Raw genomic sequence first — 25,052 nt, 5'->3', positions numbered from 1 at the left:
ACTATCAGCCAAGCTTGGTCATAAACAGGACGTTGCAAAGAGATGTAATCGTAATCTCAAAGAAGAATTTTATTTGCAGTTTGCATCATAAAACGAAGAGCATGAATTGACATTCATATATTTACACTGGATGTGTAGCAAATAAACAATTAACTGTCAAAAACATGCCTGAGCGGATTTCAGATAAATACTCAAATGAACATCAGAGGAAAACCTGCTGAAAACTCTATGGAACTAACTTTAATATATTTTTTTACTCATAAAAAGCTGTATTTTTGACTGTATTTTGCAACAAAAGGTTCACTGAAATGAATGAAACAATGTACAATTCCATGAATAATACATTTTGTACAAAATGACATAAAACATAACACCGAAGCCTCTCTCAATGAAGAATTTAACATCGAAGGAGTAGACAGCATTAAAAATCCATGGAGCTGTTGGCCAAGTAGTCTTTGCGGCCGATGTTGGTGACCTGTTTTGTCTGCATGGCCTCCAACTTGGGACAATCGGTGATCCTGTGGCCCAAACCGCCACAAAATGTACAGCCTCTCTCTCCTAGAAATGAAAAGCAGAATTTACTTTTGAGCCTCTTTGCACAATCAAGCAAATGTCACAACAATGTTGTGGATGTAAGCTATATAAGACTATATAAGCTTGTTTCAGCAATAAGTATGTCATTTGTACCTCCAATATCCAGCATCGTCTCGTCTCCCGTTTGTAGGACCTGCAGTACAGGAGGAACCTTCTGTTTGGCTTCAACCAAAAGAGCTTTCAGATCCATCAGCACAGACTCATCTATGAAATAAAACAAGAGTTTAGATGCACAATAACATCTATACAGCATATTTTTGGAAATAATTATTCATTGTTTGTGGTAGTTTTATTACGGAAGAAGCAACAACACAAATGAACATGAAAAACCAAAGAAAATTAAAGATCGATCTATTAAAAAAACTTACCACATCCTTTGTTTATAAATGTTGTTGCTATTCCTGTCTTTCCAGATCGACCCGTTCTGCCTATTCGGTGGACTGTGGAATAAATGTCACACATTTCATGTAAACAAACAAACAAACAAAAAAGACCAACAAAAGTGGCATCTACAGTTAAATTATGCTGGAGCTTTCATCGTAACTAACTACTTTTCTGAACCGTTTTTGCAATGACATTAATAAGCTAATTTCATAAACTTTTGTCAAAGGAGTGCCTGTACTACCGTTATTTAAAATAAATGCCACATGCTTTAACATTTTGTTATCTAAAACACATTCCTACATGTGTGGCTTCTAAATACATTTTGAACTGTATGAACCATATTAAATACTAGTTTGTTGAAAGGTTGTGTCTTATGCTCAACAAGGCTGATTAAAATACTGTAAAAACATCTGTAATTTTATTACAATCTTAATTCATTTGTTTTCTGTTTTAATATATTTTCAAATTAACATATCAATGTTGAAAACAGTTGTGCCGTCACATTTTTGATGAATAGAAAGATAAACAGAACAGCATTTACTTGAAATAGAAATCTTTTGAAGCATTACACATGTATTTTCATGTACCTTTGGATATTTTTATGCTCATAAAAATCATTTATATTTAAAAAAAAAAAAATCAAAACTCTAAATAAACAATCATCTGAACACCTACCATAGTTCTCAATCTCCTCTGGCATGTCATAATTAACTACATGCTGGATAGCTGGGAAATCCAGACCCTTCGAAGCAACATCAGTAGCCACTAAGACGTCTTTCTTTCCCTCTTTGAATGCTTCAATGGCTTTCGTTCTCTCTTCTTGGTCTAAAAAGCACAAATGAGGAGTGTGTTGCTGAACTGTATGATCTGTTTACTTTTGTGCTGAACAGTCACATTCATAACAGACTATTAGACATTTTAGGTAACGTGAACAGCATTAGCTTCTGTGTATAATCAGTGTCAAGAGAATCCACAGAAACTCAGAAATTCATCGGTCCTTTCAGGTCAAGTGAGATCAAAAGTTCTGACATAGTTTGAACAGTGGTTTAGCACTATGATAGGAGCCACACCGCAGCAGAAACTGACACCTGGTGGAGAGCGTCTGTAGCTGCAGGAGCCAGCATGCATACAGCTGATTGATAGTGTGTGCTTTACAAGCGGATTGAGATGGATGATGTGGTACCTTTTCCTCCGTGAATAGCCACTGCCTCCACACCTTTCAGCAGAAGATACTCGTGTATGGCATCTACATCTGCTTTCTTCTCCGCAAAGATTAATACCTAAGACACAATGTACGAAGTATGACCTTTAGAAGAGATAATGTAGGGTTCTCAGATGTGGTTTAAAAAGAACGAGAGGCTCTGTACCGGAGGTGGGGTTTTTTGAAGACACTCCAGGAGATAAACCATTTTGGCTTCCTCTTTGACATATTCCACTTCCTAAAACACACAAATTAAAGTGAGGATGTATAAGAAAAAATGTTTAGATTCATTAGCATACACGAATGTTCAAAAGTTCGGGGTTGGAAAGATTTTTTTTAAATGTTATTAAGTCTCTTATGCTCACCCAAGATGCAAATAAAGATCAAAAATACTGATAAAATCCTTAAACATCACTACAGTTCAAAATATCTGTTTTCCATTTTAATATATTAAACAATATATAGCTGAATTTTTAGCATTTCAGTCTTCAGTGTAACATGATTCTACAGAAAAGATGCTGATTTGCTGTTCAAGAAACATTTCATATTATTATCAATGTCAAAAAGACTTGCTTGATATTTTGTGTAAACCGTAAAAAAAAAAAATCCTTCAAGATATTTGATGAATAGAAATATAAAAGGAACAGACATTTAATTGAAATAGAAATATATTGTAACATCTTAAATGCCTTTATTATCACATTGATCAATTTAATGCATCTTTGCTGAATAAAATAATAAATTTCTTCCAAAAACAACAACCTTTTGAACGGTAGTGTATTATACACTGTCATAATTTACTCACCCTCTTGTCATTCCAAATCTGTATGCATTTCTTTGTTTTGCAGTACATCGAGGAAGATATTTTGAAGAATGTTGGTAACCAAACAGTTTCAGTTCCCATTGACTTATGGCTGTGATTTTGGAACTGAAACTGTTTGTTAACCAACAATCTTCAAAATATCCTCTTTCATGTTCCACAAAAGAAATAAAGTTATACCGTTTTGGAGCGACACAAGGCTGACTAAATGATGATAGAATTTTACAAAACAAGTAAAAGGATTGAATGGAAGATGAGGAAAGAATAATGCTAGGCTTTCATTTTAATGTCTTACCTGGATGACGTCCAAGCTTGCAGCTCCAGCTCTGCCCACATTAATGGTGATGGGTTTCACTAAAGCACTTTTGGCAAAGTTCTGGATCTTCTTGGGCATAGTGGCACTAAAGAGCAGCGTTTGTCTCTGACCCTAAAGCAGAGACATATTGGGCAAAAAAACACTCTTATCCTGATGAATTACCCTTGATGATAAAACCACTACATATTCAGCAAAACATTGAAAAGGGCAGTGAAATTTCAGTATATTTACTGACTAAATGTTCTATAATCGGGTTGCCTAATCATGAGATGTGCAGAAAAGTACCTTAAAGTAAGAGAAGATAGTCCTAATGTCCTCCTCAAAACCCATGTCAATCATCCTGTCAGCCTCATCCAGAGCCAGATAGCGGCAGATATCCAGACTCACCATCTTCTTGTTCAGCAGGTCCATCAGTCTGCCAGGAGTGGCCACCATCATGTGCACCCCACTACAATCACATTATCATTCATAAGTTTATAAGGGATTTCTAACTAAATCAGCATCCAAATAAAGACCCAGTATGCCTCCCTGGTATTTAACGACCTTTTCTTTTATAAATGTCATGAGGTGTAAATTTAAATAATCTGACTTACTGCTTTACAACCTCCATCTGGTCTTTTACAGACATGCCCCCAATACACAGCGCACAGCGCAACTGTGGTGCACCTTCATCCTCTAGGAGTTTACAGTAGTATTCAATGATACTATGTGTCTGCCTCGCCAGCTCCCTCTACGGACAAAGAGAAAGACGTGCAATATAAATTACCATACTGTTGCCATCTGACTCTTGACTTGTGATTTATATGAAGAAATATTGTGAAATATTGTTACATATAGGTAATCTGCTTTAATTCTTTTCTGCCATATTTCTAGCAGATGACACAGGATGTGTGAGAGATAGAGTGGGCTTACAGAAGGGCAAATGATGAGGCCGTAGGGTCCCTCTCTCTTACAGAAGGGTAGCCGTTTCTCCTGCTCCAGACAAAACATAGTGATGGGCAGCGTGAAAACCAGGGTTTTTCCTGAGCCGGTGAAGGCAATGCCAATCATGTCCCTGCCATAGAGACTAAACAAACAAACAAGTTTATAAAACAATGTTAATATTTTGAAATGTTTATGCCATATGTACAGTAAATATATGTGTGTGTGTGTGTGTGTGTGTGTGTGTGTGTGTGTGTGTGTGTGTGTGTGTATAATCATATACTGTATATATACACAGTCATAAGTTGCACGGGTATATTTGTGGCAATAGCCAACAATACATTGTAAGGGTCAAATTATCTATTTTACTTTTATGCCAAAGACCATGTTCCATGAAGATATTTTATAAATTTCCTACCATAAATATATAAAACATTTATTTTTGTGAGTGAATGCTGCACAGTCGCAAACATAAATGGAAAACTTTAAAGGCGATTTTCTCAATGTTTGGATTTTTTTGCACCCTCAGATTACAGATTTTTCAAATAGTTTTATCTCGGCCAAATATTGTCCTATCCTAACAAACCATACATCAATGGAAAGCTTATTTATTCAGCTTATGCATGATGTATAAATCTCAATTTCAGAAAATTGACCAATGTGACTTGTTTTGTGGTCCAGGGTCACATATATACATACACACACATTAATATGAGAATATTAAAATAGTTTTAATTTTTGATTAAAATTCAAGCTAAATGTTTATTTGTACTTTTTTAAATGAACAACAAGCTAAAACCATCTAAAGCCCCCAGACACGGTATGATAATGATTGAATATCGCCCCCCAGACAAACAGCCCAACATGGAACTCACATGGTTGGTATTCCCTGAATCTGAATGGGTGTTGGGTGAACGATTCCTTTCTTCTTTAGTCCTTTCAGGATGGCTGCAAAGACCATTAGAGTTAAGAGCGAGCCATTAGCGTGAAGCTGTGAGTGAGGCGCTGCATGTAAAATAGTTGAGATGGATCTTACCCTGAGGAAGTTTCATCTCTCTAAAGCTCTTAATGGGTGGTGGAATGCCTTCACCTTCAACAAGAATATGGTACTTCTTCCGTACACGTTCGTGCCGTGCTGGCGGCATGCCGAGAATATAACGTGGCGCATTCCAGCTGAAGAGAATATCAGAAATTATTTGGTGTTGTCTTTAATGCAAACGCACATGATTTGACAAATTAATGGAGAGTGAAAGTCAGCTCACCTTGTTTTTATTGGGTCATCGTATGTGATTCCTTTGGCCATTTCCTTCACAGACATTAGAGCTGATAAAGAGATTGAGCAGGTTTATGATAAATACTTTTTACCAATACATTTAAGAACTTGGCAAATGATTCTGTTATAGTTTACCTCTGCCTTCAGCCACACTTTCCAGAATTTTTTCTTCCTCTTTCAACTGCTTCTCCTTTGCAGACTCCTTTCGAGCTACAATTATTAATGCAAGAATTGAGAATAAATAAAAATTATGGAAGAAAAAACAGAACACTTAAGAAGATTAGTATAGGCCTATATTTTTTTTCCTTTTTAAACTATGCTACAATTATAAACAAGTGTTAAAATAAACAAAATTAATTTAAAAAACCTTTCATATTTACACATTTATATCATACATTTTAATTTTCAAAACCAAAATCTTAGATGTTTTTTTATTTCCAGGTTTAAATTACATTTTTAATCCTTGAATTTTACACATAGGTTAAACAAGCTAAAAATCTATTAAAACCTCAAAAACGAAATACCTCAACTGAAAGTTTGAAATGACTGATGCATCAAAGTTGTTTCGTACGTACACATACACACACATACTTTGTACCAGTCAAAAGTTTGAAAACACTATTTTTAATGTTTTGAAAGAAGTCTCTTATGCTCATCAAGCCTGCATTTATTTGACCAAAAAAAATGTGATATTGTGAAACATTATTTCAATTTAAAATAATGCTTTTCAATTTTAATATACTTTAAAATATAATTTATTTCTGTGATGCAAAGCTGAATTTTCATCAGCCATTACTCCAGTCTTCAGTGTCACATGATTTTTCAGAAACCATTATAATATGCTGATTTATCATCAATATTGGAAACAGTTGTGCTGCTTTATATTTTTTATAGATATAAATAGATACTTTTTTCAGGATTCTCTAAAGAACAGCATTTATTTAAAATAGAAATCTTTTGTAACAATATTTACTACCGTTCAAAGGATTGGGGTCAGTAATTTTTTTCTATATATACAGGTCCTTCTCAAAAAATTTGCATATTGTGATAAAGTTCATTATTTTCCATAATGTAATGATAAAAATTAAACTTTCATATATTTTAGATTCATTGCACACCAACTGAAATATTTCAGGTCTTTTATTGGTTTAATACTGATGTTTTTGGCATACACCTCATGAAAACCCAAAATTCCTATCTCAAAAAATTAGCATATCATGAAAAGGGTCTCTAAACGAGCTATTAACCTAATCATCTGAATCAACTAATTAACTCTAAACACCTGCAAAAGATTCCTGAGGCTTTTAAAAACTCCCAGCCTGTTTCATTACTCAAAACCGCAATCATGGGTAAGACCAGGGCCAGATTAACCATTAGGGCAACTGGGCACTTGCCCAGGGGCCCCAAACATCTAAGGGGCCCTGGGCACCAGGGGCGGAGTGGCAATCGGGAGAGTCGGGAGTTTCCCCGGTGGGCCGGTATAGTGTTTCGGGGCCGCGAGGGGCGGTCTGATAAAATGTATTCATTGCAAGTTCGCCATGCGCACTTGTGGCCCAAGCGAGGGGAAGAAAACAAATATTTTGGATAACGGAGCGTATATTTGCACTGAGTGCCTGTCTTTTTAGACGCCTGCCAACATAGTTTTACAAATTCCTATGGGAAAGAACGACCATTTAAGAACTTTACTCCAGCAGAGTACAAGGTTCCTTTTAAGTCAGTAAAACTGTAAATGCCATATTAAAATGTCCTTGGACAAAATATACATTTGGCCTGCCTAAGGGGGGGGCCTACAAGACATTGTGCCCAGGGGCCTCTGAACTCTTAATCCGGCCCTGGGTAAGACTGGCGACCTGACTGCTGTTCAGAAGGCCATCATTGACACCCTCAAGCAAGAGGGTAAGACACAGAAAGAAATGTTTTAACAAATAGGCTGTTCCCAGAGTGCTGTATCAAGGCACCTCAGTGGGAAGTCTGTGGGAAGGAAAAAGTGTGGCAAAAAACGCTGCACAACGAGAAGAGGTGACCGGACCCTGAGGAAGATTGTGGAGAAGGACCGATTCCAGACCTTGGGGGACCTGCGGAAGCAGTGGACTGAGTCTGGAGTAGAAACATCCAGAGCCACCGTGCACAGGCGTGTGCAGGAAATGGGCTACAGGTGCCGCATTCCCCAGGTCAAGCCACTTTTGAACCAGAAACAGCGGTAGAAGCGCCTGACCTGGGCTACAGAGAAGCAGCACTGGACTGTTGCTCAGTGGTCCAAAGTACTTTTTTCGGATGAAAGCAAATGTTGCACGTCATTCGGAAATCAAGGTGCCAGAGTCTGGAGGAAGACTGGGGAGAAGGAAATGCCAAAATGCCTGAAGTCCAATGTGAAGTACCCGCAGTCAGTGATGGTCTGGGGTGCCATGTCAGCTGCTGGTGTTGGTCCACTGTGTTTTATCAAGGGCAGGGTCAAAGCAGCTAGCTATCAGAAGATTTTGGAGCACTTCATGCTTCCATCTGCTGAAAAGCTTTATGGAGATGAAGATTTCATTTTTCAGCACGACCTGGTACCTGCTCACAGTGCCAAAACCACTGGTAAATGGTTTACTGACCATGGTATTACTGTGCTCAATTGGCCTGCCATAGAGAATCTGTGGGATATTGTGAAGAGAAAGTTGAGAGACGCAAGACCCAACACTCTGGATGAGCTTAAGGCCGCTATCGAAGCATCCTGGGCCTCCATAACACCTCAGCAGTGCCACAGGCTGATTGCCTCCATGCCACACCGCATTGAAGCAGTCATTTCTGCAAAAGGATTCCCGACAAAGTATTGAGTGCATAACTGAACATAATTATTTGAAGGTTGACTTTTTTTTTTATTAAAAACACTTCTTTTATTGGTCGGATGATATATGCTCATTTTTTGAGATAGGAATTTGGGGTTTTCATGAGCTGTATGCCAAAATCATCAGTATTAAAACAATAAAAGACCTGAAATATTTCAGTTGGTGTGCAATGAATCTAAAATATATGAAAGTTTAATTTTTATCATTACATTATGGAAAATAATTAACTTTATCACAATATGCTAATTTTTTGAGAAGGACCTGTAGATAGATAGATAGATAGATAGATAGATAGATAGATAGATAGATAGATGTAATAGAGTCTTCTTCAGACCTTCAAATATTGTTAAGATAGTGGGAGGCCCAGAGTAAAAAAGGTTAAGAGCCACAGCATTAGACTGTAATCAAGTAATGAAGCACAGGGGAGGGTGTAAAGACCTTCAGCTTTCTCCTTGAGGTGTTGGTGCTGGTCCAGCAGACTGACATTAGATCGGGGGCCCAGACCCTCATCCTCATCTTTCTGCTCTCCGCCACTGTCTTTCTGTTCCTCTTCCGTGAGCCCTTTCCCACGCAGACGCATCACCTTATGGAGCTGAGGGTCACAGCAAAAGAAAGAGACAAGAGTTTTTCTAAGAACCATAGCAAATATCCAAGACAGTGGCAGCGAGCCACAGGAAAAGGACAAAGGAAACAAAAATACATTTCTCATGACAATCAATGACCATGCTATAGTAGAGATTGCTCACCATCTGCTGTTTTCTAATCTTAACAGGAACATACGGCACATAGTCATCATCCTCGGAGCCCTCTGATCCAGACTTCTCCGAGTAGTTTCTCTGACAATTACACAAGTCACACAGCATTACAAACTGCATACATTACAAATCAAACAGCATCCCATAACGTTAGAAAGCAGTTCAGTAGCACACATTCTCTTCGTATAAGTGTTTATTTACGCTAAAGCAGGGGACGCTTTAACATATTAAATCAGTTTTATCAAAACACAAACAAGCACACACTCGTTTGCTTAATTTTGACACATTGAACTCGGTATCTAAACTGCTAAAACGTAATTTTATAATAGATAAATATAGTAACCAGTAGGGGAAAATCTAATCGATGTACAATTAATCAGACGTTTAATACTGTGAATGTGGGTGAGTATGTTTTTCGAGTATCTGTTTCCTTTATTAAGACCCATTTATTTACATAATAGTAAGGTTACTCACCTTTTTGGGTCGGTTTTCTGTTTCCATGATACTCGACGTTACTAGCTTTAGTATTATAATTTAGCGTTGATATTTAGGTGTAAAAATGTCTGATAAATGTTACATTATATCCCATCAAGTATTGTTTTTACTCGCTAGCATGCTACTGCGCAGCAGATTGGTGACGTACATGTTACGTACACTACGGTGGCCCAAAAGGGACAAAACGAAACGAAAGTAATCTTGGATCCATATTTTTCACATGATTTTTCACCATAATGTTGTTCCAAAAACATTATGTTGGAACATATAAGGCAGAATAAGTCTCGATCATAATTAATAATTCCAATCCTAAATATTCTGCCTAAAATCTCCCTAAAAGGTCTCCGGTTTTAAAAGAAACGAGAGTGAATTAATGACGACAAATTGTTTTTGTTTGTTTCAGCATAAACTTGACCTTGAAAACAACTCCAAGGTGAGTGTTAATTTGGAACTACAATTTTCAAATTATTCCCATTTGTTTATTATATTTATCAATTTCTTATATTAATAGATTTGCATGGTACCGACATACGTTTAGAAAGCAAACACAACACATTTTTTTTCTCAAAACTGTCATGTTTTAATCTTTCAGCATGAAAGATTTTCACAGTATCAAAAGTGAATAATAATAATAATTATAATAATAAAAAACAACAAAATAAAACAGAAAGCCAACATACACGTGGCCATTAATGGTATAGTATAAATCTACATTCCAAATGTTGAAGATAATGTTTTCTAGTTGAATATAACCTGGATAGAGTCAAAGATGTCGGAAAAAATATGAAACAAAAACTCAAAACATTTCTCAAGGGATCTCAATCCTTCAAAGGAGATTCAGACGATCGTAAACCCAGAGACCCTAATATTCAACATGATGTCTCATCTGTAGTTGGGATTTTTACCAGAAGGGGCTCAGTAAAAAATACAATGCAGACATACAAAGCTATGGAAAGGGCAACCAGATGTTACAAGTGCCGTACCACTGTGGAGAGTCTGAAATCATCATGAAAAGTCCTTGATTGCAAATGTAAGTGAAAACAGGTCTGAACTTGTCACAAACTAGTGGACTGAAACTACATGAGCAGAACTACTGCAAGTGTCTGGGATGAACAAAATGAGGTCATGCAGCCAAAACAAGGGTGCACTGCTGGAGAACCAACTACGAACTGAAACTCACATCAAGAACGTGGTCACAGCACAGAACTATATCCAAACCACCACAAGGGAGGATCAGCAGGGACACTACCATAAGATTTTGCTCGGAGAATCAGGGATTTTTGCCAGAAGTCAGTTTTGAACAGCATTCCATACAGTGTTGAAGGAGATGGGAGAGGTTTGTAGTAGCCTACACTTGTCAGTTTTACTCATCATGCAAAGGAAACGGAGCTCATCTGCCCAAACTTCAAATTTGTGTATAAAAGTGACAGTCAACGGACACAGGTCTTTAAAATCAATTTCTTTTTAGTGTTGATTCCTTTTTCTTTTCTTGAAAATGTCCAAAGTAATAAAAAAAAGTTTCACACGTCATACATTGTAAGCATATGCACTAATGTTCTCGGTGTTGTTCTAAAGGACAACCAAGTCCATGTGCCCGGTTCACTTTGTGTGCATATAACTGTCTTGGCTTTACAAAGTCGACTGTGAAATCAAATGACATAGGTGTGGTATAGTCTATCCAGATCTTTGTATTTCACATGGAAAAACTACAAACTAAAACACATCAGTGAACACAACAGTCTTTTGCTGCCTTTTTACCTCCATTATGACAATCAGACATGATACAGCAATTTGAATTTTGTATTATCAAAAAATCTATTCTAAGACTACAGTATATTTGCAGGCTGAGTGGCGTCTGCAAAAATGCATGATGGTGATTTGCAAGTGGAGAAGTACCTTTTAAAATGAACAACTGAAAAAGGCTTGATGGGTCAAACCCCGCCATTGTTGCAAATTTTAAAACATTTTATTGTAAAATAACTGTGTACATACGACATATAAAGCATATAGATGAACTGGATCAGTACCCGAATGAGTTTTAGCGACTAATGCAATAACAAGATGCAGGTTTTCGGACTGAGGTCAGGGTGCAGTGTGATTCCCCACGAACAACAGGTATAACGAAAACATGTTTGATGACTGGTGGTCAAAAATCAAGGTCCCGTGGCATAGAGGCAGAAAGGGCTGTGAGAGGGAGCAACCTTAGGCCGATTGAGTGTTAAGTACAGTAACCAAAGGCCAAACTGGTTTTTAGTACAGTCTTGCTGGGAGGGGAGGGGGGTCTGTTTACCATCACCCATCTGTTACTGAGCTGCATTTGAGGGCATCTTTTTGAGGCTGAAGTTGGACCAGTTCACGGCCACCTTCTGTCGGGTTTGTTTTGCAGAGTCTAGACAAAACCTAAGAAAAAAAAGGGGAAATTAAAAGAATGTTAAGCAACAAGTGAGAATTTTACATCTGTATAAAATTCTGGTTTCAAGAATGACCTGTGAGGTGATAAAGAGACAAGTGATATCTTTTCCATGTAAACCTAGTTGATATCCTAACAATGAGCACCAGGAAGTTTTGGTTACCCTAGCTAGATTTTAGTCACTATATCTGCACTTGGTAGCCCCAGCGACAGTCAAATCTCATTGGAAAAATTGCAAAATCCCATTTTGCATAACACTGTATATTAAGCATCAGGTATGTTCTAACTGGCATAAAACAGTAATATTGTGAAATATCATTACAATTTAAAATAACTGTTTTCTCTTTTATTGTTTTTTTTTTAAGTGTGATTTATTCCTGCGATGGCAAAGCTGAATTTTCAGCATCATTACTCCAATCTTCAGTGTCACATGATCCTTCAAAAAATATTCTAAAATGATGATTTGGTGCTAAAGAAACATTTCTTATTATGATCAAAGATGAAAACAGTTGTGCTGCTTGATATTTTTGTTTACGGATGCATTTTTTCAAGGATTCTTTGATGAATAGGAAGTTTAAAAGAACATTTATATTTATTTGAAATATAAATATTTTGTTTAACTTTGTCTTCAATGTCACTTTTAATACAACATTTTTAATACTTTAATTGAATGCATCCTTGCTGAATAAAAGTATTAATTTCTTAAAAAATGCTTTTGGACTGTAGTGTACCTACAGTAGTCTGTGATCACCATATTAGAGCAGATTTATATTTATAAAAATATTAATATAAAATGTTTCTAAACTAAACTTCTGTATTGTATCCTAAATTTAAGAAGATGCTTGACTTAAAAAACAACTAAAAAACAGAGCAGTTTGTCTTTGGTAATGACTGGGTTTTACCTCTTGAAATATTCAACCTCACGGTCAATCTCATCCATTTCCGTAGGGTCAACATCTTTGGGAAGGAACACATCATCTATCAGGGATAAAGGGGGTGAAAAGTAATGAAGAGGTGAAAATTGTCAAGAAAATATGATTAAACAGACCCACAAGATCAGACCAACTTGCTATTTCCAAAATGTCACTTACCGATTGCATTTGACTTTTCCGTCTTGTTTTTGTTCTTATTTTTAGTCTTTCCCTTCAGTTGCTGTGCTTGCTGCTGTGAACTGTGAGTGTTGGAGGTGTTTTTAGAGTCCACGTCCCGTGTGTCTGAGAGTTCGTTCTTCCCCCTCTGCGTGTTAGACCCTGTATTATGGTGACCGTTTGAAGCTCCGTTGGATGACTGCTTGCAAGCTTTGACCTCTTCTGCTCTCTTATTTCCTGTTTTCTGGGAGTCTGTCTGCTGCTGAGTCTGGTGGTTCTGTTTGGATCCACCTTTGGTGTTCTTATCTGAATCAGCTGCCCTTGTTTCCTGTGCTTTGTGCATCTCAGTTTTTGCTGTTTTCGTATTGGTCGCCTGCTCTTGAGTCGCCTGGTCCTGCTGCCGCTGATTCTGCGGTTTCTTACCCTTCTTTGTTTTGGATCCGGCTGCAGTTGAGGTCTTGGTTTCAGGAACTGCATCGTTGGGTTTGGCAGCAGACGCGGTGCCAGGCTGGATGGACTCTGACTCCGTGGCTGGGCTTCGTTCTGGTGACTGAACACGGATGAGCTTGGAAAGACTAGGTGTGGAGTGGAGCCTCTGGATGTCTTTGGCTGCAGTGGTGGTGTCCTCCCAACCGTTCACTATGTCTAGGTCCCTCTTGAAGTTCCTCAACGAGAGCGGTGCCAGATCCAAGTCTATCTGCTGCAGATCAGAAGATCCATTGAGGTGAGAAAGCAGATGGTTTCCTTCCAGTGTCGCAGCCTTCTTCGGGAAGTCGTTGACGTCCAGGTTGAGGTCGTACATGCTGAAGGAGGCACGGATGGAGTCTTTTATGGTGTTTTTGATCTCCTCCAGACGACTGGTGAGGAAACTGTTAACTCGCTCCAGCTCCAGCTGAGGCCACTCCAACAGTCTGTTCCCTTCCCCATCTCGAGTCAAATCTTCTATAGGATCAGGGGGAGATGCCGTGCGGGGTTCAACGCAGGCTGCCTCAACGCTGCCCTGAAGAGCCCTCTCCTTCTCCTGTTCAAAATTGTTGATAAAATCATTCACACTTGTATTTTTTAAAAGAATGTTGGAAGAGTAAATGCTGCATATGCATAAAGACTACAACTGGCAAGTTGTCTTCAAAAAAAACTATTTCTGGAAATCAAAAAAGCCAAAGCTTCAAAGGTACAATCTGGAAACAGAAGCTGTTAGAAATCAATGATAAAATTCAAAATAATCATATTTTTAAGCATATTATTCAAGCGCACATGCACACACACACACACATACACACAACCGTTCAAACAATAAAAATAGATAAATAATTGTTATACTTTTATATATTAAAATGCAATTTATTTCTGTGATGGGAAATGTGAATTGTCAACAGAAAAGGGTGTAATTTATATACAAGTAGTTATATTCATGTAGCATATTAAGGAATGTTTGGAGTAGCATATCAACATACAACTATTACTGCAGTTTAAAGTGTCTATAACAGTCAAATGGAAAACACTGTACCTTTTTCTTCTGTTTGTGCCGTGCCCGTTTAGCAGCCTTGGCACTGTTGATGGGTTTGGGCTCGGTGCTGTTGATGAAGTCCAGGAGTTCATCCACATTTCGATGGTCTATGGCACTCGGTGCTGCCGGGTCTAGATCCTGCCTCTGAGGAAGTTCCTCTTTACGGCGGGTCAGTCTGGACCGAAGCTTCTCCCTGATCTCAGCATAGTTCCGACTGGTGGGGGCAGCCGGAGGCTGAAGAGGGGAAGATGACAAATATTTTTATTTATGGTAGACAGAGGTCACAAACATAATGTGTTAGAGCAATGTCTAAACATTAAAGATGGAGCATTAGGTAAACAGTACCGCGTTGTGGCCGAAGAATTCGCAGTAGCAACAGTCACAGTATTTCCCGTCCTTCTGATTGTTGGAAGAGGAAGCACAGGAGCTGCGCTCCGAGCTGCTGTCCTCATCATCTCCTTCTTCAAGCTCACAGGGCGGAGCGTGACACAACGACCCATTGGGCAACTTGTGCCCTTTACATGCCTGGTCCCTGCTCAAACAGAACAATACAACTTTAGACACAAATTTTCTTTATTCAATTTCAATTCACAAGCTTGTGATTCGGTTTCATTTGATTTGATATAGATTAATCTGGAATGGATGTACTGTATATCAGGTACAGTAAATGTCAATTATTCTCAAGGAAAACAAAAATACCTCTCAACTAAAGCTGTAAACTATACAGGGAACCCCGTCAGTTAGTACATTACTGTAATATTAATGATTCAAACTAACAACGGATTAAGGATACAAACATTTAAATTTGCACATATGGAAGTTTTTCTATAATAATATTTTTAATTTCTTGAATAAATATATACAAATAAACTGTGTCTTAAAAAGTAGTTTAAATTATTGATTTATTCAAACATACACTATATATTGAAGAACAAGTTAAGTAAAAATCAATGAATATGTAATTTGGTGTATATATTTATCAAAATGCTCCTCTCTAGGGTTCATTTTTCAAGTTAACAATCAAAATGTAGACACTGAATGGCTTTTCAGAGGTAAATATGACGATAGGTGACATTGTTTCCAAGCTATTTCATCAACGTCTTTCTGTGGTTGAAACACCGATTGTGTTGTACTGTATCTTTCAGCATACAGTACTTTCTGATGTTTAATCATGTTTATTTCATGATATAACTAATAGTTAAGAGGAAGAGATGATCACTAAGGTGGCTATACAGCGATCCGTCATGCTAAAACGGCATTTATTATTTGAATTTCAAAACAACATTGACAGACTCTAATGCTGAGACTTTGTTTCATATCATAACAAAGCACAAAGTTTATTGCGATTTATTGGATGGGAGGCGCGCTACAAATAATGTTAAGTAAAGTTTTGTTTATGCATCAATAAAAAATAAAAAAGCATAGACTAAAATATCGATTCCTGTGATTTAAGAAAAGAAAATCGATTAAAGCGAATGAGAATCAATAAATCGATATTTTCAACAAAGCCCTACCAGTTAACATACACAGATGTTAAGTAATAAAAACAACGGATAACCTGTGCATGTCCACCGATGCTCACCTGCATGCCCCAGATGTCAGATGGCCAGCATTGGAAGAGGCTACAGGGCTGCCGTTACTGTGTCCGTTGCAGGGGTGACTGCAGCCTATGAGTGAGTTGCCGAGTTTTCCGTGTTGCGTGCTAACAGCGGGAATGTGGGAATTCTTGCAGGCGCTGGGCTTGTGCAGGGCCACCGGACTGTCCGCCCCACTTGAGTGCTTGGCTGCGGGAGAGTGAATGTTTGGTACCAACGGAGAGAAAGGAGCATGCGAAGGCAGCCCCGGACTAGAGGAGTTGACGTGAACATGCTGACTGGAGTTTTGTTTGGGAGGCAGCAGCGAGGAATGCTGGGATGGGAGACCCGTTGGACTGTTGGGCGGCACTGACAGGTCTGCAGCTTGGTGGTGATCGTTTGGGTGGAACGCTTCACCTGGAAAGAAACACATATTTTAAAACTTTTACATCCAGATGCAAGTGATAAATCAACTCTTCCATGTTAATTAGAGTGACAGCTTTATCTTTATCGGTTGTGTTCTGTTGGATGTGATTGGATGTTGGATGTTCTGATTGGATGTGATTGTGACACTTTGCAGCAACGTTTCCTTTGCAGTGATGTCTGACACATTATTGTCACGTTGAGTATGGTTAGGAAATGGTGTAAATTTGAAATCTTTGCGGCTCGCACCCATTACATAATGCAGTGCAATATGAACAACTGAAAAAGCAAATGGTGAAAGTATAGAAATTAAAATGCATTCAAATATTAACTGTTATTGTGTACATTAAAGCTGAAGTGCATGCATACATTCTCCCACACAATCCCTTTTAGTCTTTCTACTGCAACACTGCGCTAAAATTAGAACAACCACTTCGACCTGCAATCTATTATCTTCTATCCCTAAACACAACGTCAATAGAACCATTGGGATAAAAAAAAAAAACGGATATTACCAGATTCCATATGTAAATACGCCTAAACAAAGTGGTAAATGACATTCTAGTAACACATTAATTTGATAAAGTTAGTTAATGCATTAGGTATCATGAATTAACAGTGAACAATACTTTTACAGCCTTTATTGATCATGGCTAATGTTAAATTCTACATACAATACCATTCAAATGTTTAGGGTCAATAATTATTTTTGAAAGAAATTAATTATTTTATTCAGCAAGGACATACTGAATTGCTCAAAAGTGACAGTAAAGCCATTTATAATGTTACAAAAGATTTATATTTTAAAAGAAATGCTACTCTTTTGAACTTTGAAGAATCCTGAAAAAAAAGTATTACTGTTTTTCACAAAAATATTAGGCAGCACAACGGTTTTCAACACTGATAATAATTCAAAATGTTTCTTAAATCAGCATATTAGAATGATTTCTGAAGGATCATGTGACACCGAAGACTGGAGTAATGATGCTGAAAATTCAGCTTTGTCATGACAGGAATAAATTACATTCTCAGTTATTTTAAATTGTAAAAATATTTCTCAATATTACAGTATTATTGATCAAATAAATGCAGCCTTTGTTAGCATAAGATAATTCTTTCAAATATAATTAAAAAACTCTTACCGACCCCAAATTTTTAAAGATACATTTTACCATTACAAGTAAATGAACATTAGTTAATGTATTATGAATGCACATGAATTAACTATAGCATATTTATGAATTAATATTAACCTAGAAGTATAAATGTACAAATAATTGTTGCTTGCTGTCAGTTAATAATACCCAGTGCAATAACCAATAAAATCATATTGTGTCCTCACCTGGAGGAGTTGGTCGTCGACACATTGTCTTGAAGTGCTTGGGGTTGGTCTTACATAGATCAGTGGAGGCAGACAGTGTCCCAGGAGAAGCAGCATTGGAATTCTGGGATGAGGGATGACTGTAGGGACACACTTTAGTCCCGAATGTTTTGGCAGCCTTCCCGGGAGCATCATGAGAAGATCTCTTCTCATGGCAAGCTGGTCCTAACGTCCCGCCTACCAGGACAAGAAACAACACAATCAGCCTCCGAATGAGAATCAAAAAATTTTTACCAAATTGTATTTGTATTACAAAAAAAAATGGTAATAAAAACAGTAATCGATCACAAAACCATGGTTAATTTTCCTAAGGGGGGTGAACAGCCTTACAAAAGTGAGAGCTTACAAAAGCTATAGTAAACACTATATCAACACTAATGTAGGCTAGCAGGCGAGCGTAGCAACAACATAAAACTTATAATTGGAACTGTTAATAGAAAACGTCTTGGTTACGTATGTAACCTTTGTTCCCTGAAGGAGGGAATGGAGATGTTACGTCCCGTTGCCACAATTGCTGTGCTCGCTGGGCAGCCAGCTCACTGGCTCGGCTCCACAGCACAAAGCAAATGTGCATTGCATCACCTTCCTTATTTATACCCGCGCTGCGGGTGGAGCGTGAGATGTAAAAAATCTCGCACGCCAAATTTCATTGGCTTGTCTAGTTTACACTCGAAGGTGATTGGGGTCTCAGGCAAGATCCCAATACGTCGGTGCTTCAAACATGACCGACTGAACGGGAAAACAACTACAAATAAAAGACGTACTTACAAGTCGTGATCCACAAACAACAGATTTTCACAACAAAGAGAGAACTGCTCCATTTCAGGAAAAGCTTTTGTGTGTTGTCAAATAGACACTGTTATTTCCTCAACTCTTTTGTTTGACCTTCCTAAGGCTGACAAACTTAGATTGGTTCAAATTTTGAACACTTTTCCTGAACATTATAATCCCAATGTTTATTTGTGTGCTGCACATTTTACGGAGAACAGCTTCCAGAAACTAAGAGAGTATAATGCAGGCTACATAGCAGCAGCTCAGCCAGGCCTCATCCGCATTTTTGCGTATTCCGTTGGCAGGGATTATTAAATGAGTAACATTAAGATTTCACAAACCCGTTCGTTGTAGTTCTTAAAAATGGGGGATTCTGTAAAATAAAATACCTCCCTTTGGAGTGGACTTACTTTGTAACCTTGGAGCTTTTGTAACCTTGCAGATCCTTTTTTATGCTAAAACAGCAACATTACACACTAGCCTAACTAAAGTTGACAAAGTGAAATTCATAGAACACCTTTAAGAAAACCACTCCGCAGACTACACAAAGTTTGATAAGATCTTAAATCAACCCTGAACTGGTTTATTTTGTCACAATGCCTATCTGACTGTACATTATCCTGCTTGTTACACAGCTAAGTACCAAATAAATCAATTAATGAGCATGACAAATTGATTTGAGGTTATCATCTGAGAATAAAGATGAAATTATGGAGTGATATGAAACCAGAAACTTGCACAGTTATGTAGAAAAAAGGCTGCCTGAGACGGTCAATTCAGTGGGCATTATACGAAAAAATCAGAACAAACAATGCTGCATTTGACAGAATCAAGTGTTCAAGAGTGCCATGTAATGAAGTAAAAGAGCAGGAAGACGTACCTGGTGAAATTGTAGGTGTGCTGTGGTTGCAATGAGACCCTCCATTAGAATGAGCCGAATTCCACAGGCCAGACAGTTTGCGTGCAGAGAGGAAGGAGCTGGGGTCCCAATCCACCGAGCTATGCTCCGGATAACCATTCCCACAGCTCTGAGACTTACATGAGGACGAGTGGGACAGCGGCACCTGGACAACAACACATCCATCTTTTAGACAAGTAGTCTGCAAAATGTTTTAGGGATCTTTAGGGTGCATCGGAAATTATGTTTCACTAGACATGCGAGCGCTATCAGAATTTTTTTGCCTGTATTATGTACACAGGATTGTCCTCAATGACCTGCTGAGTTTTCCTGGCTAAAGAAGGAATGGTTTTGGTCACACGTGTGACACACTAGGTATGTTTCCATCCACCTATTTTTATCCGCATTTTGGGATGTTACATAGAAAAAAACGCTGGGTGGAAATGCCAAGATGCGCTTAAATTATAAAAATGTGCATTAAAAAAACGTATTCGCTCAATCGAGGCGGACACATTGTGGGACAGCGGCATCCAATAAGAAGACATGCACATAAACTACGATGGAAACACATTTAACCAATAAATCCCTCGATGCACAACAAAAACACCTTGCGTGACTTTGCGTCAACCGTGGATCAGATTAGATAACTGCACTAACCAGCCGATCAATTTCATCACACAGGCACTGTCTGCATCTCAAAATTATCATTCTGAAACGCCTGAGCAAAAGTCTGTCATCAGAATGCTTTGGTATAAGGGCCTCCCAGAAGTGTCTCGCATGATTGAGTTCCCAAACACCAGGCATCTGAGCGTAAGATAGAATTATGTTTCGTCTGCGCGTTCTGAGACGCAAGTCATTTATGATGTAGGAAAAAAGTGCCACAGTGGCTTCCCCGATTGCAGCAACTTCCATTTTTATTACAGATATTTTGCGACAATTTCCCAGGAAGTGATGATTTTGTTCTCTTGAACACATGCGATGGAAATGCTGCTTTATTTTCTAATGTTTTAGCCGATATTCCAATTTGGCGCATTTAAGATAAATTCATGAAAACATTACTACTGTTCTTCATGCAATCAAAGGATAGAAGCAAACGCAACATCCTCAAATCTTTATGAACACTGCACAAACAGCAAGTGCAATTTTCCAATAAAAATAAGCCAGACAAAAAGGACCACTTGATACAGTACTGACTTACAGCTCAATTCCTAAAAAGCATTTGGACACTTAACACACGTACTATATGAATGCCACTGCATTAGATAATAAAATATTAAAGTGTTTTATTTATTTTTTTGTGTTACTGTTTTTACATTTATTTATGTAATTGCATTTTAAATCTATTTCCTTTTAAGAAAGATAGCAAAAAAAAACTTTTCCAAAAAAGTTTGTTAGGTATGAAATGACGAAAATCACTTTCTGGTTGTCTAATATATTGTTAAAAGTGTGTGAACTTAAAGGGAACGGACTTCATATAGCTACTGAATTCACTACTATATTGGTGGCTGATTCAAATGAACAAGAATGGTTTAGAACAAGTTTTCAAAAAGGCTTTAGCATGATTTTACCACTTGGTTTGATGTTTGTATTTAATGCAATGATGTCTAGATAGTGTCCAAATGTTGTTTTTTTTCATTCTATATTCTATATTAGGAAGTACAAATGATTTCTTCTCACAAAAATGTTGACATGTTTATGGTTAAGATAGATATGTGTAAATCAGATTCAACGCATTCTGAAGTTGAGCAAGTTGTATCTATAAACACTAATTTCTAAGAATTACCCCATAGCCTACATATATATATATATATATATATGCGTGTAATATATTCTGTCTCAATAACCTGCGTAGTTTGCTCCTGAACCGTTCTCCTCTCCTCCTCTTCTACACTTTTCCTGCAGCTCTGGCAGATCCACAGCGGCACCTCACCCAACAGCGACTGAGAGAGCGAAGGCACGGCGTCTGCCAGCTTGCGGCCCGGAACCTCCCTCAGCAGGGCCTGGGACAGCGCGGGCACAGCCTCCGCCAGTTTGGACCCATGACTGGGGAGCCCGTTCACCTGGCCTGGCCCCCAGTCTTTAAACTCCCGATGGCACAGCAAGCAGCACGTATGCATGGACTGTGTGATCAGAGCAAATGAGTTAACAAAAGCAGATGGACAAATTGTAATGAGCACTGCATCTGAAGCCTAGAATTTATATTCACTAAAATATCTATGAATTTTTAAGAATTTTTCATGACTGAAAATCTAAAATTCCTTGATTTGTCCAGGCACTTCATGACCGTGGGAACCGTAGATATGCCACAATCCTATGCAAGATGTTCAGTAGTGGGTAGAAAAATTTAAAAAGGCATCCGATGGAGTAAAATCAAGTTAAATGGGTTCATACATTTTAATTTGTTCTAGATCATTAGAGATAACGCTATAGTGTTTTGGAAGAAACCAGTTCATAAAAAAATATTTATACAAAAACGCTGTCTGTCAATTCAATGACTGACTGGTCAATAGTAAAGCTTTTTATTGCAGGAACTCAATAATTAAACCATGATTCTTTGCAAATAAGTTGTTAAAATGTAAAACAGACCTGTGCACATAAATCACATTAGAATTATCAGTTGTTGTTTTTTTTTTACTGTTTCAACCAGCCAACTATTGCAGAAAATTGGAAGGGTTCGGCAAGACTACTAACCCACCAAAACAAATAATACCACACATTCAGAATCCACTGTACACACTCCAATCACGTTAAACCATTTATTAAATGCATAAGCTCTAACATTTGACTGTTATTGACGTTTTTGTGCATCGGAAGCTTAACATTTAGAGTGTTGCAGATATTAGCAGGTTGGTAACCCTGAAAGGCAGCCAAAATTGAATCGTATGGCAATAATGTAACCACTGACACATAGCAAATATGCATCTTAAGTCATTTAATGCACAAACACATGATAGTAATTTTGTCAGCGCATAAAGTGAGATTGTGGCTGGGTTAGTATTGCCGCTTTAGCTTGAGCTCTACAGAAATAATTTAGTAGCCAGCCACAGCAATAGACGACAGCAACACACTGTTAGCTTTGTGCTTCACGGACTTTCGTTTAGCTTTCTTGAAACAGCAAACGTTATATCTAAACAACAAGTGTCGTATAAAACATTCAGATTTAAGGTACTGCACTGCTTGGGGCTATCAAAACGCTGTGAAGGCAACACATTTATTTATTTATTTATATCGTTGCGAGCGAGCTAGTGCTGCTCCGCCCGTGCAGCGCGAGAGCAAGCGTAGTGATAGGAAATCCGACTCATTTCTGAGAAACGATTCTTTCGAACAGTTCGTTTCGAAGAACCGGTTCCAAAACACACTCGTGTATTATTTTACGTCGGAAGTAATCGCGCCATCACATGGTCCCTCAAAGACACACACACATATATATATATATATATATATATATATATATATATATATATATATATATATATATATATATATATATATAGTATACATATAGTCCATCCTGGCGTGGCATATTATATGCAAACTGCACATATTACTGTTTATTAGGTTTTATTTTACGTTTTATAAAATTGTAATTCCAGCTATCCGACTCCTAGTTCAGTTTGTTTTATACATGATTCGGCTCATTAAAACAAAGTCATTTAATAATATAAATATAATTTACATTCACATTAAACAATAAAAATATTTACATCTGCATTGTCTATTTAAAATGCTATTATTTTAATAAAACGCTTTTTATTAAAAGACACTGTTTTGAGACTGTCATTTAATTAAATCGTAAACAGTTTCATTACAATTGTATAACATTTCTGTTATGGGGTACAAATAATATACTTTTTCACCACATCATTCAAAATGCTGTTACTTTCACATTACTCACCGGCTTCAACTCAATACAAAGCGTACGTTTCTGAAAACGACTGTCAGTCAGATGTTTTGATCCGAGAACTGTTCTGACAGATTCCGTCCGACTCCTGAACGAATCGTTCAGACCAATTTTACGAATCGGTTCAACCAAATCATAAAAGATCCGACTCTAAAGAACGAGTGGTTCATGAATCGGACATCGCTAATCAGGCGCTACAAAACGCAAAATAAGCGCGAAAACACAAATAACTGCACGTGCAATAGAGCCCTAAATAAAACGCCCGTTAATATAGTTTACAAAACCAAGTCTCTAACAGCGCGAACCGGCTCGAGGAGGTGTGCTGTTGGATGGACGTGTTAGCATTAGCTAACGTTACCTGATTGGTCCTGCTCGCTCCTGCATCTCCTCCAGCACCAGCGCCTCCGCCTGCTGTCGCCGCCGCTGCTGCTGCTGCTGCTCCCGCATCGCCGGGCTTCTTCGACAGGCTCTGCTGCTGCTGCTGCTGTTCCGACACTAAATCCTTGGCCCCGACGCCCTGCTGCTTGCTTTTTTTCCTCGCCATCGCTTTAGTCCGTATAATGCCCGTCGGCTGGTCTCCAGGCTCGGTGTATAAACACAGTTTCGGTTCTTGTGGGCAGTCTCTAATGCTCCCTGTTCTTTCTCAAGGCAAGACAACAGTGAATATGGCGGAGGGCTGGCACGCGCGCACACACACACACACACACACACTCGAGAAGGTTCAGGGGTCACACGTACTGATGGCAAACGGCTTCAGTAAGGTAGGGGAAAACCGAGGACTCCATGTTTAATGAGGGCAAGATTTCCAGGTGACAGAATACAGTAAGTCATACAGTAGTGCAGGATAGAAGGAGAAATATCAACATAGTAATCACGTGCAGCTTTAATACGTACATGCACATAATTATGTTCTTTGATGAGAGTAACGCCAGTGAAATTATAAATTAAAATAAAATATCCCTTTTTATGCGCTTATATTGTGTTTAGAATATTATATGAATTGTAATAATTTATTATATATACATTATATATATATTTATATATATATAATTACATTGTATCATTTTGAAAATCCATCTATACACTGTAAATAGTCAATAAGTTATGACAACATATGTTTTCACATTGCTTTAATCAATTTTCAAAATTAGTTATACAAGATAAGTTATGTAACTCTTAAGTCAGTTTAATAACATTTAAGTTGAAATTACTTAAACATCCAAATTGTACTTAATTTAAGGCAGCAACTTTTTTTTACATTGTATCATACAAAACTTTATCTGTATTTCAAAAAAAAAAATTAAACTCACAAAAACTGCACAGTACATGCATAGCTCTTTACCCTGTCTTACTTAATTTCAGCTTCCATGTCTTATTTCTCTAGTTGTTAATTATGGGTAGTTGTATGATAATAGATGAAACATTGTTTTTCATACACTTTATTTATAAAACGTATTAATATACATTGCCTGTTTATAAAGATATATTCTCACACCTTTCATTTCCCGTTGT

General features: G+C 37.7%; 2 protein-coding genes across 2 annotated transcripts; both read right to left on the bottom strand.

Moving 5' to 3' along the window:
- Positions 1-45: 45 nt before the first annotated feature.
- Positions 46-9,765, bottom strand: ddx41 (DEAD (Asp-Glu-Ala-Asp) box polypeptide 41). The gene is made up of 17 exons (XM_077247559.1): positions 9,567-9,765; positions 9,084-9,173; positions 8,776-8,929; positions 5,645-5,719; positions 5,499-5,559; positions 5,273-5,409; positions 5,112-5,184; positions 4,228-4,381; positions 3,909-4,045; positions 3,601-3,763; positions 3,295-3,426; positions 2,346-2,417; positions 2,162-2,258; positions 1,654-1,803; positions 963-1,034; positions 688-798; positions 46-558 (listed from the first exon to the last, which is right to left on the bottom strand). The coding sequence occupies exons 1-17, from the start codon at positions 9,591-9,593 to the stop codon at positions 422-424; spliced, it is 1,842 nt and encodes a 613-aa protein (XP_077103674.1). The 5' UTR covers positions 9,594-9,765; the 3' UTR covers positions 46-421.
- A 377-nt stretch (positions 9,766-10,142) lies between these two features.
- On the bottom strand, positions 10,143-24,261 carry fam193b (family with sequence similarity 193 member B). Its single transcript, XM_077247558.1, has 10 exons — positions 23,899-24,261; positions 21,484-21,759; positions 19,622-19,805; positions 17,932-18,147; positions 16,175-16,583; positions 14,938-15,124; positions 14,593-14,826; positions 13,089-14,106; positions 12,900-12,975; positions 10,143-11,987 (listed from the first exon to the last, which is right to left on the bottom strand). The coding sequence occupies exons 1-10, from the start codon at positions 24,082-24,084 to the stop codon at positions 11,891-11,893; spliced, it is 2,883 nt and encodes a 960-aa protein (XP_077103673.1). The 5' UTR covers positions 24,085-24,261; the 3' UTR covers positions 10,143-11,890.
- Between the last annotated feature and the right edge of the window lie 791 nt (positions 24,262-25,052).

The sequence above is a fragment of the Siphateles boraxobius genome, unplaced genomic scaffold, assembly GCF_051911475.1.
Source record: "Siphateles boraxobius isolate OS27281-9 unplaced genomic scaffold, OSU_SipBor_1 3, whole genome shotgun sequence".
Taxonomy (NCBI): Eukaryota; Metazoa; Chordata; class Actinopteri; order Cypriniformes; family Leuciscidae; genus Siphateles; species Siphateles boraxobius.
Note: the sequence above shows the minus strand (reverse complement) of the source record. Positions and strands in the feature narration are given on the sequence as shown.

Coding starts and splice junctions, on each gene's coding strand:
- fam193b (XM_077247558.1), bottom strand. CDS start 24,084: ATGGCGAGGAAAAAAAGCAAGCAGCAGGGCGTCGGGGCCAAGGATTTA. Junction 19,806..21,483: donor TTCAGGAGCAAACTACGCAG/GTTATTGAGACA, acceptor GTTGTTGTCCAG/GTGCCGCTGTCCCACTCGTC. Junction 16,584..17,931: donor TCGACGACCAACTCCTCCAG/GTGAGGACACAA, acceptor GTTTCTTTCCAG/GTGAAGCGTTCCACCCAAAC.
- ddx41 (XM_077247559.1), bottom strand. CDS start 9,593: ATGGAAACAGAAAACCGACCCAAAAAG. Junction 9,174..9,566: donor CAGAAAACCGACCCAAAAAG/GTGAGTAACCTT, acceptor TGTAATTGTCAG/AGAAACTACTCGGAGAAGTC. Junction 5,560..5,644: donor AAGTGTGGCTGAAGGCAGAG/GTAAACTATAAC, acceptor TCTCTTTATCAG/CTCTAATGTCTGTGAAGGAA.